Genomic DNA, 21,501 nt, shown 5'->3' on the forward strand with positions numbered 1-21,501 from the left:
AACATAGCTCCAATTCTACTAATCAAATCATAACTTCATTGGATATGGAGCTCCTTGACTGGATATGGACCTTTGATATTGCGAGAAAACCAAGTCACCGCCATGCTCTTGACTCTGTTGGGATTGGAAACATAAAACCAGAGTGCCAATTTGATCTTCAGGTCCAACTCATAGTATAAATGGATCTTGTAGGTCCAACATAACAGGTAACATTGTATACAACCAATCGGTGCTTGTACTTCAACCCCACCATACATCTTACTTGGATCGTTGGATGGAACTATGAATCTCTTAGGAATCGTGAGAGTGAGACAACACATCTCGATTAAGTGATATATGTGCTGAGGATTGAATATGATAAATAGTTATATGCAATATCACCTGATCTACTGATGCAGTTCGGTTCGTACCGACTCTTTATCAGCCTATGAGCAGCCCTAGTGAAATGACAAAGAAGTCCCTGGCTTCATTGCCCACACCACAGGGCGCTAACAACAGGGACGGGAAAGCATTTCTGTCATTTTCCCAGTATTGAGACTGAACCGACTCAAAGGCTCACGAGGGACAATGTTGTTAAAATCAGTCAGATCGAATCGGCCGATTCAGACCGAATCGACCCTCGCCGATTTGAAATAGAACCCGATTCGTTACACCCTCCAAAATCTTCCGATTTTGGGAAGAATTTGCCTGAGTGAGGTCGAATCGGATACTGTTTGCAACAAACAAAAAGAAAAAAATTGCAAAGCCTACCCATAACCCATAACCCGAGAGAGAGAGAGACGGACGTGCTGCTCGCGAGTCGCCGGACAGCGTTCTTCGTTAAGTCAGATTTTTTTTTTCTGGGTTTAATAGAAAAACAACTTTTCTTACGCGTTGTGCTAAATAATAAATATCTAAAACAATTTACGTTTTAAGTTATGCATATTATTGATTTATTTTAGTTATTTCTTAGTTATTAGTTAAATTTATCGTTTCTATTTTGTTGTATTTATCTGATTTTTGATTAAAAATAATTTTTAAATATGCTAATTCACAAACGATTCGATTAAGGTTTTTTTTAAGAAACCGATTCATCTAGTGAACCGACTTTAACGACAGTGATGAGGGGTACCTCACTTTGCTCAGGTGACGTATTCCATCATTCATCCCTCTCTTTTTAGTTATTTCAATTTCTGCCCCACCGGTTTATCCATTGGTTTATAGGCGAAGCAACTAGAGGTTCTTTTATCTATGAAGCGCGCAGGAACGTATTTTGTGTGTTCGGGTTTGCTCTCTTTCTCCTCTCTTGTTGGTGAAGGATTCGTTGGAAGTTGTATCTTGGTGAAAACCCATTGTTCTTTTGGGTGCTCCAGCATTTTGGACACAATGATTGCCGGCTTTGAGGTCAGTAAATTATTATGTGGTAATTGGTTTCTGAGTTGAATATGGTGTCTTTTGCCATTTATATTAATGACTAGTATTCTTTTTCATTCTTTTCCTTTATTGTGTTTGAAACTCTTTTAGGTTTTTTCCCCCACCTGTTGTTGCTCTGTTCGAAGGAAAAAAATATCAATTTGTGCCTTTGAATCATATTGGGGTTCAACCATTTTGTTGAGGATGGTGTTTCTATTCTTCCTTAAATTGCCAGATTTATGCTGTTTTTTCCTCTCCCCTCAGTTTAAGGGAGACTTGGTTTGGTGGGGATTTGATGTTTATTGTTTCTTGAAAGAAAACAAGTAAATGAGTAGACTTGTCTTCGTGGGAGTTGTTGGGTTATTGCAGTCTCTGTTTTTTTTTGTAATTGATACCTATTCCAGAACCCTGAATTTTTCCGCTTGGAGCAATTTAAACCATTTAGCTTTTAACATTTTGGGTAGTTCAATATGATTCTTCTTTTAGTTTACGTTTTTCCTAAATTTTATTCATTATGATTTTGGGGCAGTGGTTGCTAATGTTAAATTTTGCTTCCAAAGGAACGAAAATATGTGGAATTTTTAATTGTTGTTGTGATGTAACTCTTGTCTGAGAAGGCCTTTAGAGATAATGGTGTATTGTGCCGGTTGGTTGCATGATTCTTCCTTCTGTTTACACTTTTCACTGTGTTTGGTAAAATAGGGTTCGTTGATGTGCGGAGGTTCGAGGTAGAAGAGGAAATGGCATTGGTAACTCACCACGCACAGGTATATTTCTGTTAATTTAGGTGGTAATTTAGAGGATGAAAAGGAATTTAGGCCTTTTCTTTGTTAACATTGTTCGCAGGTCCTAGTGAAATATGGTTGTTGGTGTTATATCATCATGTTAATTGAGATTTATCCATTCCATAATGTGCATGATTTTTGCAATGAATTGTTATGCATGACATAAAGCTGTATCAAGTGCAGCCCTTTGCTAATGGAAAGAAACTTTAGATAAGTTCTATACAAATCTTCTAATTTTGCTGGCCTCAAGGTGTCTAGTTTCTATGTTGGTTGATTTGTAATTCATTAGCATTTAGCTCTTAAATTGTGTGCTCCTTCCACATTAATTGATGTCACACATTTCTTTCCAACATGTCCATAAAGGAAGATTCATGTGTATTTGTTGATTGTATTGCAGCATTCTTTTTCAACCAGTGCTCCTAGAGTATCATTGCCATGTGCCAAAGTGGTCAAAGTAAAATCTTCTGTAGCCCTTCGCATGATTAGTAGAATTGAAAAAAGCAACCCATCAAAGCATCGTTTACATCGCAGGTGAAGGGTTATTACATCATCAATTTTTTCTTTTCAAAAAGAAAAGAAACAGTACGTTAGTCATGCTTGAGTAGCTTTATTGTTTTTTTTTTCTTGTTGGAAATGATATGTTTTTTTCTTTTCTTCGATCGTTCAATTTATTTACTTCTATTTGAGTATTTACTATCCTCTTTAGGAATTTTTGTTACACAAGTGGTCATGTTAGATTTCCTTGAATTTTCTTGTAGTTGGAGGACGACATGCTGGTTTTCTTTGCGTGCTTCTGCCTTGTATCTTTTTGTTAGCTAACTGAGCGCTCTCTCTCTCTCTCTCCAAAAGATCAGCATGATATGGCTAGGCAGCCCCTACCAGTTCTAAGTGGGCACAATACATGTGAATAGAAGAATTACACATCATTGTGTCTAGGAAACTATCATCACACCTACCTATTTAAAACCTTGTTCCATTATCTGGATAATTTCCATGGGAAGTTTACATCTCATCATCTAGAAAATGAAGAAAGAGGCTAAAACTGATTTAATGAATACAAGCCTTCTAGCCATGGGGTAACAGTTTCCTGTTCCAAAATTCCAAACGCTTTTGCATCTCCACTAACAATCGATCACAGATCTTGGATTTAATACACCATTAAAGATCAGAATCACCAAATATTTGAAAGGGGGTTTATCTTGGTTCCAGTGGAAACAATCTCTAACATATTCAGCGATTTTGCATCTTCGCTAACAATCGATCACAGATCTTGGATTCGAGTCTGTCAGTAAAGATCAGAATCACCAAATATTTGGAGGGGAGTTTTCTTGGTACCATTGGGAATGATATTTAACGTGTTCAAGCTGCTGGTTGGGAAAGTTAAAGTTAATGAAGGTGGATTTTCTGTGCTCACTTGCTGTCCTGCAGCCCTCTCAAACTTGGAGAATAGTCCAAAAAGGCTCAACCGATTGCTTCTTATAATGAAAAATGATGCATCATTTAGGATTTTTTTTACTCCGTTTAAAATATATCAGCTGCTGTTGGTTGTTTTCCTCTTGACTACTTACTTCCCAACATCCCCGTTTGCTTTTTACATATTTTAGTTTGATCTTTTCTTAATACTTTGGAATTTTAGGCATGTTGCAAGGTCATGGAATCAGATGAGTTCTTCGTCTTTATCTTTTTTTATCATCAGTTCAATGTCATTGGTTGATGGTACTTGTTTACATCATTTCCTTTTGCTTCATACAAAGTAGTTGTTTGGATTTTGTATGTGACACTTTTATCAGCATTCTATTTTGTCATGCAGCTAAACAAGCAACTTATCTAGGAATGCGATAAGGCCTACAGCCATCTAAGACAACTAACAGTAGAGAATGGAACAAGTGAATGACCTATCTAGAGTTGATCTATAGCATTTTCACTTATTAGTTGCTTTCCACTTCCTTGACCCATTTAAACCAAGCTTTGGTTGGAAGATGCAAAGTGGTCCTTGCAATAGGTTTCCACTTGGGGATGACTATGCTGTTCCTTGGGCACATCAGCAGTAAAAGAACTGGAACTGCTTTTAGTTAAACTACACATGATGCTTGCCTCCTTACCTACATGATATTTGCAGTCTTTTCATCATGGACGAAGGAATAAATCTTTAATGTTATTTATAGGTATCTATCATTATTTGGTATATTTTCTTTTTCCTACTTTCTCCCAATCTATTTTTTGCAATACCATAAACACTCCCACTGTTGAGTGTACCATGCTGGTGGTATATCATAATCATTCACTTTGGTTGAGACTTATGTGATGGGACCATCCAGCCTAGACAGTTCCATGTCAAATTCACACTGAAATGGTGCCAGTTGAGGGGCAACATAAAGGGGAGAGGTTAAATTGAATCTAAACCTATGTCACAGGGATTCGGGCAACCAGGTGCCGCACCCGCGTAGACGCGACGTGGGTGCGGCACCCGGTGCGGTCAACCCGACTCTGGATGCGGTCAACACATCTAGGGTCATTTATGTCCAACTTTTGGACTTGAAAAAAAAGAGGCCCGCTGAAATGGGCATGACAGCCATAAAATTTAGGAACTGGTTTGTTAACATGGCGAGTTTCGAGACACAACTCTTCAACTTTCTTTACGACAACCACATGCCGTAGCCAACTACCAAGGAGTCTCTTCTCCGAATCGTTTCTCAGGGTCAAGCGCAGGCTAAACCTGCAAAGGTGCTTGGTTCAACAAAAATCGATTGACAACGGTGAAGAGATCAGTTCCTTCTAGCAGCGAGTGTGACTCGCCGAGCTTCTTGTGTCTCTTGAGTTGCTTCGTGGTTGAAGGGAAATGATCCTCATTGAATTCTGCGGAGGGGATTGCGGTTGGGAGATACCTCTATCTCTTGGACAGGCTGCTGGTCCTCACTGCAACTTTGATGGGGAGTGAATCAGGCAATGCATTGATACTGCACCTGGTGGCTTTCTTCATCATTCTCACCTTTTACTGAAGATCTGACACCTCTCGTAGTTGATGAGAGCTTAACTTTTCATGAAAATTTGCATGGTCTCAGAGAACTACCATATTGTACCCTGAAAATTGAAGAGAGCACAGATGGTTCTGTTAAAATAGAGGGTTCACAAAAGGAAGGTGAAAGGGTAATGATGTCCGTGTTAGCTCGTATAGATTGCAGTCCACTGTACCTGCCTGCAAATATTAAATCAGATTTTGATTTCCTTCTGAGATATGCACTGGGCTGGAGGTTACATACTACAAAAATTAATACAAAATATCCAAAGCCAATGAGCTGCCAGATTTTGGGGCAGGATGTAATGATCATGGACATAACAACCTTTCTTCAGGAATAACCAGCTTGGTTACCATTCAAAAGTAGCTCAGTTAGGTAACTAGGAGAGAATAACTAAAAGAGGGATGGAAAACCAAGCATATATGTCCTGGTCAGGGGGAAAATGGGGTCTCGATCCGTTTGGACCGGTGTCCGTACCTTATTTGGTTCTTTTACATGTAATCAAATATTCATCAAATCGTGATATTTGTCTGATTATATTTGAAAAATGTGTATAGTGTTTCGGGTCTGGATCCTATATCAGACCCGAGTTCATTCCATTTTACGTATTAGTGTAAAATTTTAAATGTATTTCTTTTTTTGGGTTGGGTTCGGATATTATATTAGACCCGACCCGACCCGACCCATGTACACTTAAGTGCCTTTATACAATGCATTAGGTCACGATTTCTGAGATACAGAAATCGTGACAGCTGCAGAGGCCCCTTTTGGTTTTCTCTTCTCGTCTCTCTCTCTCTCCCTCTCTTTCTCTGTTTTCTCTCTTAATGCAGGTGCAGATGGAATTCTATCATGGTATCAGAGCGTAGATCCTTCTAGAGGCAAAAATGAACTCTGGCTCGTGACAACGATAAAAAAATTTGAGGTTTTTCGCTTCTCATTTTCTTTCTGTTCTTCTTTCTCCTTCGTCTCTCTTCTTTCCCCCTTTCTGAATCTTCCTGTGTACTCACACCTCATGTGAGTTACATTTTTGTGAATCTGTGATTCACGGACACTCTATTCACGTGAATCCAGATCGTGGATTGACTGCATTTCACGTGAACGGGTTCACGTGAAGCATCGGTCTTCTCCCAGGTCGTGGGTTAACATCTCTTCACGTGAATTCGTGAACTGATTCACGTGAGATATTAAATTTGTTTCTATTAATCGTTTGATTCCCTTTTCATTCTGTCTTTTCCAAAATCTCTCTGCATATTCGGATGTTATAGTGCTTCCCTTGATTCCCTGTGCTCTGCTGCACATTATTATTCTTGATTTCCCTTTGCTGAAACAGTCAAAGGAGGGGTTTCTTAACGTGTGATTACTTCTTAACGTGTGATTATCTTTTCGCGCAAGCCCTTTTTGGTGCACAAAAAGGCCCAAGTTTCTTCATTTTCTGATTTTAACAGTCTACGATTCTCTGACAGCAAAAAAAAAAACAGAGTGTTGGGAGAAGGTTAAACTTTTTTGTCTGTTGATTCTTATTCTCTATGGATCCCTACCACCCTCAATCAAATCTTTCTTCAAGTTTTCTCAACCAACTTGTTTCTGAGAAGTTGAATACCTCAAATTTCTTGATCTGGAAGAGGCAAATTATTCCTTTCATAAGGAGTCAAGGGCTCTTAGGTCACCTGGATGGAACCACTTCAGTTCCACCATAATTTAGCCCGAGAGAAGAAAAAGATGACAAAGGGGCGAGTTCAATCGTGTATGTCAAAAATGCTGAATTCCTCAATTGGGAAAGAAAAGACCAGTCAGTTGTTGCATACATCACATCCACCCTGTCTCAAGAGATCCTTCTTGCCATTCCTGACAATTGTACATCTCTACAACTCTGGGAACGACTGGTTCAGACGTATTCGCAGGTTTCTCAAACAAGAGTAGTTTTTCTAAAAAGAGAATTTCAGTTGTTAAGGAAGGATTCCATGACCATCATGGAATATTTGAACAAGATGAAGACCATCACAGATCAACTTGCAGTTATAGGGTGTGCCGTTAGTGACAGTGACATGGTGCAACAAACCCTGAGTGGATTGGGATCTGACTACAACATGATAGTCACTTCACTATTGTGTCTTCCTGTTCTTCCTACCTTTGATGAGCTACGAGCCAAATTGATCCAATATGAAATGACTCTGAAAGGATTCTCTGAAGAAACTCATAATCATTCAAATTCTCAAGAAGTTTTTGCTACAGGAGTGACCTATGGTAGAGGACGAGGACGAGGACGAGGACGAGGACGACAAGGGCGAAGTGGACACGGAGGGCGTGGTTTACTTCCCACTCCAAACATGTTTACTCATGCGCAGGGAACAAGATCCATCTCTACTTGCTTCCTTTGTAACAAAAAGGGACATATCAAGGCGAATTGTTAGCATAATCCAGAGAATAAAGGAAATAGTCCACAGATAGAAATCAAGAGAAAGTTCACAAATACCAGAGACAGTGGAGAGATTAAAGATTTGCTGATATCTGCCTTGTCAGAGTTAAAATTGAAGCAGAATGATAAAGGCACTTGGTTTGTCGATTCCGGGGCAGCGACTCATGTGACAAGCGATGCAGGTAAAATTTCTAATCCTATTCCTTATTTTGGAAAAAGTAAGATTGTCACTGTAGATGGATCCCACCATCCTGTTTTCCATGTTGGAAAGACTGTCATCCCCATGTCACATTCCACTCTTACTCTTTCTGACGTTCTTCATGCCCCTGACATTAAGAAAAATATTGTCTCCGTCTCTAAACTTATTGATGATAATAATGCTTCAGTTGAATTCACTCCCTTCTCTGTGCAGGTCAAGGACCTACGCACGAGGGAAACATTCGCTGAAGGAAAGAGACGAGGCAACATGTATGTCTTTGAAGAAGCTCCATGTCGTGATGTTCGCCCTTCTCACCTGATTTCGAAGCCTTCATCAGAGTCATGTTCCTCCTCCTCTGCTAGTGTTTTTAGTATCTCTGAATGCAATAAGCCATCCTTATGACATAGTAGGTTAGGACATTGTGGGAGTCATTTTATTGAGAAACTTGTTTCTAATAATCTCATTCCAAAAGAAAGTCTTAAAGGGGATGAGAGTAGTCATAAATGTTCCAGTTGCCTTTTGTGCAAGAGTCATGTATTGCCTTTCCATTCAATTAATAAGAGAGCTTTAAAACCTTTTGAGATCATTTGTTCTGATGTGTGGGGACCCGCCCCAATTGGCTCTGGGTCTGGAAGCAGATATTATCTAATCTTTGTTGATAGCTATTCTCGATACACTTGGATATATTTCATAAAAAATAAGTCAGAAGTCTTCTCTTTGTTTCAAAATTTCTTTTCCTTGGTCAAAAACCAATTTTTTGATTCCATTCAGTTTTTCCAATGTGATGGAGGTGGGAAATTTTCATCCCATAATTTTATTTCTTTTCTTCGAGATAACAGAATAGGAAGAAGGGTGTCCTGCCCTCACACTCCTCAACAAAATGGGATTGCTGAACGAAAACATAGACATATCGTTGAAAGTGCCATGAGTATGCTTCATGACAACAATCTTCCCACCAACCTATGGACAGAAAGCCTTTCATTCTGCCGTGCATGTGATAAATAGATTGCCAATGGTCATTCTGGAAAACAAGTCTCCTTATCACTGTATCTTTGGAGCTCATCCTAGTTATCATGATCTGCGTGTTTTTTGATGTGTTTGCTATGTGCATATTGATCGGTCCCTGAGAAACAAGTTTCAAGACAAGGCCCAGAAGTGTAGGTTTGTGGGATACGCAGATGATTACAAATGATATAGGTGCTATGATCCCACCAACAAACGTATCAGAATCTCAAGAAATGTTGTCTTTGATGAGCAAAATTACGATGACAAAGCTGATGCAACCAATATACCAACTGAAGTTTACTATCCTTGGTTGAGTTCGAAACTTTTTGCTAGCTCCAAGGAAGCATGTTCACCAGATTGCGTGCAGCAAGAAGAAGAGATGTCTGAAAACACTGAGACGTCGGGGTCACAGAATTCAGAAAAAATACCTGGCAGATACAAAGGCATTGTCTATTCCAGACAGAGACCGATGACATCAAGCCATTTAGATAATGCTTCAGTCAACAATCCAACCCCTTCTCACACTCCTGAGATCAGAAAATCGAGCCGCATACGACATCCCATTGACAGGTGGGTCAGCTATAACAACTTTTCCTTGGATCTTCAGCTGTTTTTAACTGCTCTCAATAAAGAAGATGAGCCCACTATGTACTACTAGGCAACCACTTCTACCAAGTGGGTAGAAGCCATGAATGATGAAATGCAAGCTTTGCATGAATGTAGAACTTGGGAAGTCGTTCCCAGACCGCCTGACAAAAATGTTGTCGGATATAAATGGGTCTACAAGATAAAGTACAAGCCAGATTGAACTATTGAGAGATACAAGGCAAGGCTCGTAGCAAAAGGATTCACTCAAGAAGCAGAGCAAGACTATGATGAGACTTTTAGTCCGGTTGTAAGAATGAGAACAATTCGGATTATTATCTCTCTGGCTGTTGAACATGGGTGGAAGTTGAGTCAGCTTGATGTAAAGAATGCCTTCTTGCATGGGGATTTGAAGGAGGAAGTGTATATGGAGCAACCCCCTGGATATCAAGAACAAAATTGTAAAACCCATGTGTGCAGGTTAAAGAGAGCTATCTATGGTCTGAAACAAGCATCTCGCTCTTGGTTTGATAGCTTTTCACTAGAGATTCAGAAACATGGATTTTCGCGTTCCATGCTGGACCACTCATTGTTCTTTTTTAGAAGCCAGACTGTGACCACTCTGTTATTAATTTATGTTGATGATATTGTTATCACAGGAAACTCTGTGGTTCACATCCAAGAAGTGAAAGACTTACTAGGTCAGAGGTTCAAAATGAAAGATCTTGGAACTCTACGCTATTTTCTTGGTGTAGAAGTTGATAATCAAACTCATGGCTTGACACTCACACAGCACAAGTACACCATAGATGTTCTCCGCAAGGCAGGTATGAAAGACTGCAAACCTCTGGGAACTCCGAGTGTGCTGCATCAAAAACTTAGTGCCCATGATGGAGATTTGTGTGATGATCCCACCAGGTATCGAAGCATAATAGGAACGTTACAGTATCTGACCTTCACTAGACCAGATATTGTTTATTCAGTCAATCAAGTATCTCAATTTATGCATGCGCCACGTACTGGACATATGGAAGCTGTCAAGAGGATCCTTAGATATCTGAAAGGGACTATTGGGGATGGATTGACATACTCACCACAGTCATATGGCAAAGATGAGCATGGACTCACTGTATATTGTGATGCAGACTGGGCTGGGGATCCTGATGAACGAAGATCTACATCAGGATATCGTGTCTTCATTGGAAGAAATTTAGTCTCTTGGAGCAGTAGAAAGCAAAAAGCTATCGCTAGATCAAGTACTGAGGCTGAATATAGATCTATGGCTGCTGCCACTGCCGAAGTCACATGGATCAGACATCTACTGACTAAAGTAGGAGAAAAGATCTCCCACACTACCTTGCTATGTGAGAACCAAAGTGCTATTAACATGTCATTCAATCCAGTACATCACAGTCGTGCTAAGCACATTGAGATTGACCAACACTTTGTGAGACAAAAAGTTGAAGAAAGAGATTGAGCTTGAGTTCGTCAATACTGAACAACAAGTTGCAGATCTATTTACGAAAGGATTAACAAAGGATCGTTTTTGGACGCTCAAAGGCAAGTTGTGCATGGTTCATAACCATGATCAACTTGAGGGGGGGGGGTGAAAAAGGTGTATAGTGTTTCGGGTCTGGATCCTATACCAGACCTGAGTTCATTCCATTTTATGTATTAGTGTAAAATTTTAAATGTATTTCTTTTTCTGGGTTGGGTTCGGATATTATATTAGACCCGACCCAACCCATGTACACTTAAGTGCCTTTATACAATGCATTAGGTCACGATTTCTGAGATACAGAAATTGTGACAGCCGCAGAGGCCCCTTTTGGTTTTCTCTTCTCGTCTCTCTCTCTCTCTCCCTCTCTTTCTCTGTTTTCTCTCTTAATGCAGGTGCAGATGAAATTCTATCAATATGCATCTAGCAGTGCTCGATTAAACTATTAAACTCGCCTCAGACCAATAGAGCTTAATGAAGCTTTGAAACTCGATTAAGCTTGGTTAATGCAGTCTTATAATGATGAATTTTAGCATATATATAATTTTTGTTTCTTAAAATGTACTCACGATAATTGTTTTTTATTTCATTGTTACTGTTGTTAACTGTTAAAACTTCAAAATTATATATATATATATATATATATATATATATATATAATTTTTTATATATTTGCCCTCCCACACCCCACACCCAAGTTTTTTTAAAATGCCGCACCCGCACCCGCACCCGCACCCTTGTGACATAGATCTAAACCTAACAGATCTCTTTATGTTGGGGTGTCTTTCCTCTGATTTTCAGATTTGGCACAACTGGAAACCAGCAAAGGGGAATTCTGTGCAAATGGCAATAGCCATTTTTGCAATTTTCTTTGGGCCTTGCTGGGACCAAAAATTGGTAGGGTAACTAGTGGGTTCTATGCCTAGTCAATAATATCACCATCAGCAACTTATTGATAAGAAAAACTTCCAGACAGATTCAAGAACAAATACTTGCTCATAGGTAATCATGGGAACAGGAGAAAATAGAAACTAAAGAGAAAAAAAAAATACTATTCATGCTTTTGAAAAAAATGAAAGCTGAAAATGAAAAAAAATGTAAATCCTTTTCTGGTATGAAGGCATAATGATTTTTGCCCTATTCTTGGCTGATAAACCATGGTGAAAGGCATTCTACATAATATATATGTATATATTTTTAATGAAAGGTAAACTTTATTACAAGCTAAACAGGAAAACACCGGTTGTGATAAGGCATCACCCCAAACAAAAACACTGAAAGTTTTAGGACTATACGCTCCCCATTCTATTAACATTCACCCATGCATATCATGACCTGGCCATTTGAGATTCAAGCTGGCGTCTAAGTATGTTTGGATCCTAGTAAGGACACTCCAATTGTTGCTGTTAAAAACAAAAGAAAAAAGATGCCTATTTCTTTCTTGCCAAACTTGGTGCCATGCATGGATCAACCAACTTCTCCACATAAAAACCATTAAGCTGAAGTGCTTCACCTTCTGGCCAAAATCAGCTCCCTAATAGATGCTGTACTTCCCCAATCTGCCAGTGAGCCTCCCCAGGCCTGAGAACATAGAGATTTAAAATACTCACAGCTCCGAAAAAAGGTGGTATAAACTTTCTGCCTCCATCATTCATATGAGACACTGATTGGCCAAGTGAATCACTTTAGATTTAAGTAAATCTTGAGTATGTGATCTAACCAGCAATATTAGCAATGCTATAATCAATGCATGAGGCAGAAAACCCTTTCCCCCACATGCAGTTTTCAGTTAGCAGCTTCACCAAGGGGTCTCCCAGACTACGGTAACATGACTTCATGAAAAAGACGAATTTCTCCACCACAACTTGTCTTATTGCTAAGTGTAAACTTAGATAACTTTGTCATGAGCAGAGTTGCCAGTCGAGGAAGCGAGGGCGGGCAGTGATTCGGGAAGTAGGAAGTGAGACACTTCTAAAATTTTAGGAAGCGGAAAATGTAGAACGACTTTGAAGCGTGAAGAGAAGCGAACCGAAATTGTCATAGGAATCAAATTGGAATCGAACCGGAATCGAAGAGGGAAACAACGTAGGATTCGAGTGGAAAGCGAATATGAATTGAACAAGAAGCGAAAATGTAATTATATTTTTCCTAATTTACCAAAATATAAAATTTATGTTATCATTGACAAAATAAAACATGAGTAGATAACATTAAAGTTGATCTATTAATCTCAAAATTAAATCATATATGCAAGTGCAACAATTTAACAAATGCATTATGTAGCAAGCATTTAATAATTAATACATCAAGAAAAAATCATAATTTCATATTCCATATTCCATAATTCATACAAGAATTTAAGTACTAAAATAACACTACACTTTTATAACTACTAAAACTCAAATCTCACTGCTTCGATCAAGGTAATTTAACCTAAAATTCAAATCTCACTGTCTCGGGCCTCACTGAAAATCAAAATGCTAATAATCTCGAGGCTTCAACAATTTCAACAAAGTACAAGCTAAAACAAAATGACAATCAAATGGTGCAGTTCCCTAATCCAATGTTTCCTAGAATGGTGTTACTATCACATTTCGTCCTAGGTTAGAATGTGTGAAAAATTCATAATTTGTTGTATTAATTTGCTGTCTAAACAATGAAGAGTAGCCCAGAGAGAGAGAGAGAGAGTTATATATATATATATATATATATATATATATATATATAGAGAGAGAGAGAGAGAGAGAGAGAGAGAGTACCTGAGGACACCTATGGATATTGCCGAAGCTCGTTGGAGGTCGCCGGAGGTCTAGGACTTTAGAATGAGAGGTCGAGAGGCGGTAGGGTTTGGGAATCGAGAACCCCAAACCCTATTCGTTTTGGTTTTTCATATTTCACAAAATTTTAAAAATGATTAGTTTACCCTTTAGAATAAACAGAGTTTGTTTTATTTTTGGGTAAAAAAAATTACTAAAGACTAAAACTGTCCAAGCCCCAAATAAAAAAGAAACTCGCTTCTCAATAATGGGAAGTGAGCTTCCCATAAAAGGGAAACAAGCTTCCCATAAAAGGGAAACAAGCTTCCCATTTAAAAGGGTCACTCCCCCGCACGTTTCGGAAGCGCCACGTTTCACACTTTCAAAAAGCATTTTGGGAAAGCACGATTCCCCGAGTCTTATAGCATTTCCGGTAATCCTGGTCATGAGTTCACTCCATTCAACCAGCATCTCTTTGCTAACATTACTTCTCAAAATCACATCTCTATCTCAATGTATTCTTTGCTACCAACATTGAACAACTGGGCATTCCTTGTATTTGGTCATAATATAGAGGTGAGGAAAGCGGTATTTATGATAGATTAGGTTTTAGAATGATGCTCCAAAGTTGAAGACCTTTACTGTTCGGATTTTCAGCCAAAATTGTATTGCAAGTGGATGCAAGTGTAACTGAGGTATGTTTTTAAGCAGAAATAACTGATATTATTGTCTTTGTTTCAAGTAGCTACGAAAGCAATTAACACAAATGCAAAGAGGGCAGTTCTATCTTATCAACTTAAATTTTTTTGATATATTAGATGAATGTGTTCACGAAGATCCTAGCATGTTGAATAAATAAAATGTTCCATGGATTGGGAGGGAAGGAACAACAGTGGTCTGTGATGAAAAGAACTGGTATGTTGGTTATGATCTCAAGGATCATGAGACCTATGAAGAAGAAGGAGATGATTGAATTGAAGCGAGAGAGCATCACATTTTATTTAAAAATTTGGATTGTAAAGCTTAAATATTTTGACTTATATTTTAGATTTTTTTTATTTGGTTATGGTAATGCATTCGCTTTATGTGCTATACTTGGCTAAATTGCATTTTCTATTAGTCATGAATCTCATTATTAAGTGATTATCTTGATTCTTGAGAGTAATATTTTATGTGTTTGATCATTGTTTTTTCCTATTGTTGACTTTACTTTATACTTTGCAGTCTTATTTATTGCAATATAGAATTATTTTTATTTGTGGCTACTACTACTGCTGCTAGTGTTAACATGTAACATACTATATATGATTAAATGTTATAAATTATGGAGTAAATTACAATTCTTATGCCTTTATTTAATTTCATTCACAATCACCATATTAATTATTTTTTATTTATTTATTTATTTTTAGTTTACATGATAGGTTACAATACAATACTTACTTTTCAAAATACAAGTTATGTTGCACTTTACAATACTGGTGTTGGTGCCGTCCAGGAAGTGCTGACATCAGCATTGCTAAAATCGTTATTTAGACCTTGTTGTCATCAGACTGACCAGCAATTGTTTACAATTGACCATCAATCTCATTCAACTCCTGCCTAGAGAGGGAAAGATTTCATATTTTTGCCTTTACTTTCTTTTGATCAATTATTGCAAGTCTATCAATGTGCACTTCTCTTTGATTAGGCTTTCAGAACATATTTACTGTCTTTGATTGGACTTATATAAATATATCCGAGTCATTGATCAATTTTGAGTGCCCGTATCGCCTCTAAATACCACATTCATTTTCACTGATCGAGCTGCACTTGCTGTTGTAATTAGATCCATTATCCTCTAGTTGGAAAATCAGATTTAACACCCTTTGGACGCTCAGAAGCAGTGAAGCACATATTGACATTTGTCCAATAACCTATTATTGAGGTAGTGCAGAGGAAACTAAAAATCCTTTGATTATGCAATTGGCGGAGGAGACCAGTCATGAGATGATATATAATCAAATTTCTTGTCTTGGAAAGGAATCTCATATGGAGAAACAAAAATGGTGAATAGTAGTAAGCTCAAGTACAAAAGTTGAGTATAGATAGAATGGCATGGATACATGATGTCCTCAGCTCATCATATGATAAGCAAGTTGATTATATATTGCGAAGTTTAATAAAATGACATTCAATCCAATACATCAAATTGACAAATACATATGAATCAACCAGTAAATGTGTGGAGGAGAGGTAGATATATGTGGGATACATCTATCTATATTGAATTGTGGATACATCAGTGAAAGAATAATTTCTGGTTCTGGTTGAACCAAACACTAGTCTGATAGAGCTGAAAGGGGTAAAAAATAGGAGAAGGCACTTTTTCTGATATTGTAGAAGATAAAGAAATGGAAGCCTAATTTGTTAGCACAAAAAATTGGGGTGAAAAAGACACACAAAGGTGTAACTTTAGATTCTAAAGGCTAAGCAGTCCATGATCAGAAGACATCCACAGCGTAGGGGTGGCTATTAGGAAGAGAAGGGGCAGTTTCATAATTTTATATATGTCAAGGACAGCTTAGTAATTGAAGTTCCAGGCATGAGATCAAAGATAGTGTTGGCAAGTTTCCTAAATTCCTATGTCACATAATTGTGGGTGCGGATGCAGATATGAGTGTGGAGGGTGCGATATATATATATATATATATATATATATATATATATATATATATATATATATATATATATATATATATATATATATATATATATATAGTGTGTGTGTGTGTGATATGGATAAAACTGAACTTAGTTAGGGTTAATCGAATCCACTTTGGAGAGAAATGGACCTGTGTCATTGACTTTACCTGACACAAAGAAAGCCGTGCCGACACGGGTGCGTTGCCCTATTATAAGTGTCCATGTTACATAGTTAAATTCTGTTTTTATGCTGTTATTGGTTTCTTGTAAAATGTTTTGTACTTCAGGGTACTTTGTTCATGTTATAAAACTCTAATCTATATATATTATCATTAAAGAGATCCCATTAAGAGAAAAAGGTGGGGCTGCTGCTGGGATTTCTTTCCAGAAAGCTCTCTCCCTCCAATACTTTTTGGAGGGCCTGCAGAAAAACTCAACCCCAGTCCATCCCTGCCTAGAAATTTTCAAACTCTGTCTAAGCTCTTATGCAAAAAAAAAGAACTTGTTGAGAAGGGAAATTGGGTCTAAACCCGTCTCAGTCTGCTGGACCCAATTCAGTTGGATACCCAGGCAGCACAATCTGGCTCACTCTGTTATCCTTTTTGAAAAACAAAAAGCTTTCTGTCTATCAAGCATGATGATGCCTCTGACACAGGAATGTCAACTCTGGCCCAAGATTTGGCCTAAACCCCCTAATTTATGAGACAGGATGAAGGGTTGGTCATATCATGCTCTTAAAATGATGGAGGTTACATTTTGAACCCAGTTCCAACTTCTAGCTGCAAAGCGAAGGTAAGTACAGAAGGAAAATAGAAGACAAAAAAGGGAACACAGTAAAGGAAGGAGGGAAAGTAGGGAGAAAAAGTGAGAGTAGCTATGGGGCCCTTCTCCTTTTTTATATTGCTAACTTTTGACTTACAAGAATGGACAAGAATGTCCTCCATATATACAGGATAAAAAAGTTAGAAAAGTAAAAAACAGGTCAATTACAAAGAGACGCTAACTTGGACACCAAACTGGACCTTCTTCAATATGTTCTCATGCCATGGATCAGCATAAACTTTCTCATTCAAGGCCAAATACCTGATTCTCATGATTGGCCTTGCTCGATATCCATGTGTACTTAACAATTAACATGTTTGCATATGCAACATTATGTCCGAAAAAAGAGGGGAAAAGGTAAGATTAGAAACTAATGAACCTAAAATCTATGGCAGGCAACAAAGCTAGATGAGTAGGTATATTCGCATAATATTGCAGTGGGAGGGACTGCACACATATGCATGCACTCCTAGGAAAATCCTCTTTTTCGGCCTTGTACTCCCACAGTAGTACTCGTGCTCCCAGCTATTATACTACTAATAACTATTATTATGGGGTAGAATGTGGAAAAATAAGAGATCCTATAAGTTCCTTTGCTTGTATATGGCATTGTACATGACATTGACTAACATTTTGGTCACATGTAAATTAGTTTGATACATACAATTTTGTCATATGATTGGTGTTATAATGACAATTTTGTAATATGATTGTTGTTATAATGAATGCTATTATTTTAGTAAGATACAGCTGCACTTATATGGCATGGAAAATCATGAATTTTTTATCAAAATTGTATTAATGTGTCCCGTTTCTTTTGTAATTTAGATTTGGTTGGATGTTCCTTTATCATTGAACTTCTCATCGGATATTCTTTTCGGTAAATGTGAATGTATGGGAGTCATGCATGATCTATGAAACCATGCATCTCAGATGAATGTGCTTATCACAGTTGATGGTTGGCTCATTTAAAAAAACTTCCCTGTGTCACATGGGTGCGGGTGTGGGTGCGACACGGGTGCAGCGCAATTTCAAAAATTTTGGACACGGGGACTCGGCTATATGTATATATATATATATATATATATATATATATATATATATATATATATATATAAAGACTCGGTCAAAGTTGTGCCCATTAGGGGACAGGTGATGAGTTGTGAAGCCTGATTCAGGATTTTTTTTTAAATTCTGTAGCCCAGATTTTTTTTTTATTTTTTATTTCCAAAAAATGGACCAAAATGACCCTGGGTGCGTTGACCGCAGGGTCGGGTTGACCGAGTCCGAGCCGCACCTGTGTCCGCACCCGTGTCGGTGCGTGTCGACGCGGGTGCGTCGACCTTGGAGCCGAGTCCGTGTGACATAGAAACTACCTAAGTTTTTGCATGCTATCCATCTTGTAGGTGGACAATGCATTAACCATGGATGATAAACTGTGTCTCATCTAAGGTCCTTTAAGCATTCTCCATCATACAGGTGGACAATGCTTGAAGGACCATATAAGTTTACTGTGATTTTTTTTCTTGCAGTCTAATGAAGCTTTGATTTTTCCTAATTGAAAAACTGCATTGATTTTATTCCTATATCTTAATTTACTTCCAATGATTCTATTGTATTGCTTTTTGTTTTGCATTAGTGTTTCTACCAATAGTACTGATGCATAGTTCCTCTCTGCAGCATTGGAAACCGACCCATTTTATTGTCATCAAGGAAACCTTTCAAAGTATCATTATTTAAAGGCAACACTAGCAGTGATGAGTCAGAAATCAAAACTGATGATTCTAGATCCTCCAGTTCTTCTATTCAACTCTCTTATGTCAAACAACAAAATGAAGAGGCTATAGCGGGTTCTCATGATAAACAGAAGATATTCTCAAAATGGTTGCTAATGTTGTGGTCAGCAACTCCTGTTGAGAAGGCAGATAGCATCATTGATGAAAGACCGCTGCAAAGTGAAACTCGGTGTGTCAAGAATGATAATCTTCAGAATCCAGCAGTGAATCTTCTGAATGCTATATGGAGGGGCTTCCTTGGACTGGATTTTGCTATAAAACTACCGTTAGCAATCTTGTGAGTTTGACATTTTCCTCTTTGTTTTGTTTTTTCCCTTCTTAGGATATGCCCGTTATGTTATACTCTAACCCACCTCTAGGCCATTATAATGGCCTTGTTTTTCTGTAAGGGTGACAAAAATGAAAAGTTTGGGTCACTAACCCAACTTGAGATTTAAGGTGCGATTTTGGAGCCTATGTTGATAGTGACTTGTCCAGTTACAACAATCACATGACCTGGAACAGACCGAAGCTGCTTGTCTGTGATAGGTTAGGACACACACACACACACACACACACACACACACACACACACACACGTGTGCACACACACATGCAAACATACATGCATGCACACATGCATTTAGGAAATACCAGAATCGATTACAAACTCTGTATTGTGGTTTAACCCAGAGTTACCGGAAGCTTCTTATGTAGATGGGAAGCACACTTCCCAGAAACTCACTTCGGAAGCACGATACTCCTCGCTTCCGAAACATCATGGGGATATCGATTCTTCCACATTTATCCTATACTTACCTCACACATCGACCGTGCTTTTCTACATGCTTCCTATATGCTTTTCTCACTTTTTTTTGTGTTTTCCATGTGCTTCCTCTCATGCTTCCACTCAGTTTCCATGTGTTTTCTCTAAATTGGTAACCATCATTGTTAGATTTTAACAAAAAAATAATTCTTACACTAAAAAATTGTGAAAGATAAGAAATCATTTTTATTTTAATTTGTATTTGCTTCTTATTTGATTCCTATCAGTTCCCATGTTGTTTCCTTTTTTATTCCTGTTTTGCTTTCAAATTGAAACCTTGCTTCCTGTAAATTTTAAAATGCCTTGCTTCTCACTTCTATTTCCCGTACCATGCTTTCTAGTTCGACAGCGTTGGTTTAACCATATATTAGCCTTATTTTACAATGAGAGCAACATTGACTATGGCACACCAAAAGTACCCAAGGACTTGCACAGTTCCGTATAATTGGTTTTGTCTACACGAGTATCATAACCAGGATGATGTTGCAGAAAATGACCAAAATGATGACCTATTTGGACAAATTGGACCGAATTGTCTTTGGTGCAGGTGAAACTTAAGATGATTGACTTCTGTTGAAGAAAAAAGAACTTGAGTGATTGATGCACATGTTCTTTTGATGGTCCAAGTTTCTAGTTTGGACCTGAGTTTTTCTGGTATTTATAACTTGATTAACATGGGCTAATAAATGCATGAAACCAGTTTACCTGATTCGGATCCTTTTGTGTATGCAGCCTTCCTTTCTATTTGGTCTTCAATGTTATATATGGAGCAGAAATTGCAAAGGAGCTCACACCTCTATGGACATTAGGACCTGTCATTGTCTTTCTGTATGTTAAGCTTGTGAAAGGAGTCTGGTCTCTCTATCTTTTTACCTTCAAGCAGGCAGTCTCACTAGTGAAGGGGGCACCTGGGTTCTCTCTGTGGCTGTACAACTATATAAAGGAAGGAAAACTACAAGCGAAGATCAGGGCACTGTTTTGGCAACCTGTGGTTGATATAAAAAATCTAGATTACAAGGCATTACTGAAATCAAAATTGAAAGAATTGGAAGTATGGGTAGTGGAGAAATACCTGGATTTTATTGAGTCAATATGGCCTTACTATTGCAGAACAATCAGGTTTCTGAAAAGAGCCAATCTCATATGAATAGCTGGTTCTCTAGGATATAAATCAAGAAAGCCATGATTTACTTTGGTTTTATACTGCAGTATTTGACTTGTTGATGCTGTGTAAATGATTGTCAGAGATGAGGACAAGATCTTCACGGGGAGCTAGGGAAGAAAATCTTGAGATATTTTTTGCTGGTGTAAGAAAATCTGCAATTTTTTCCTGGATGGAGTTTCATGTGAATTAAATCAAGTTGGACGAGTTTTTGCTCTTGAAGAGGGTTTAGAATTTGGCTTCTGCCAGATGTTATGTAATCATTAAAAGTTTTCCTTTTTCTCTTCCCTTCTATATTATTATTGCATTGCCTATGTTTTCCTGTTATTGTTGATTTTCTTCTTTTTAATTCTATCTCCCATAACAGGCTACTTCGATTCATTAACCCTTTTTGTGCACAACCCCAATTCTTGGAAAATCTTACTGTTAATTTAATCAGGGAGAACCTAAGCTTGTGTATTGGTCTCACAGATTTAAGTTGCAAGCAATGAATCTGTCATGCTATGATGTAGAACACCTCGACTTCTATGAAGAGTTGGCTTGATTTCAAGTTTTATGTGCTTAAGCCAGAGGCGTCA

General features: G+C 38.0%; 1 protein-coding gene across 1 annotated transcript; it reads left to right on the forward strand.

Annotated features, from left to right (window-relative positions):
- The first annotated feature begins 1,187 nt into the window (after positions 1-1,187).
- LOC149815613 (uncharacterized) lies at positions 1,188-21,234 on the forward strand. Its single transcript, XM_089989516.1, has 5 exons — positions 1,188-1,383; positions 2,095-2,159; positions 2,575-2,708; positions 18,841-19,233; positions 20,494-21,234. The coding sequence occupies exons 2-5, from the start codon at positions 2,133-2,135 to the stop codon at positions 20,906-20,908; spliced, it is 969 nt and encodes a 322-aa protein (XP_089845642.1). The 5' UTR covers positions 1,188-1,383; positions 2,095-2,132; the 3' UTR covers positions 20,909-21,234.
- The last annotated feature ends 267 nt before the right edge of the window (positions 21,235-21,501 follow it).

The sequence above is a fragment of the Nuphar pumila genome, chromosome 15 (genome assembly GCF_984573655.1).
Source record: "Nuphar pumila chromosome 15, dmNupPumi1.hap1.1, whole genome shotgun sequence".
Classification (NCBI taxonomy): Eukaryota; Viridiplantae; Streptophyta; class Magnoliopsida; order Nymphaeales; family Nymphaeaceae; genus Nuphar; species Nuphar pumila.

Bases quoted from the DNA above. Each gene is read 5' to 3' on its own strand.
- LOC149815613 (XM_089989516.1), top strand. From the start codon at position 2,133: ATGGCATTGGTAACTCACCACGCACAG. The intron at 2,160-2,574 runs GTATATTTCTGT...ATTGTATTGCAG, and splicing joins TGGTAACTCACCACGCACAG to CATTCTTTTTCAACCAGTGC. The intron at 19,234-20,493 runs GTGAGTTTGACA...TTGTGTATGCAG, and splicing joins AAACTACCGTTAGCAATCTT to CCTTCCTTTCTATTTGGTCT.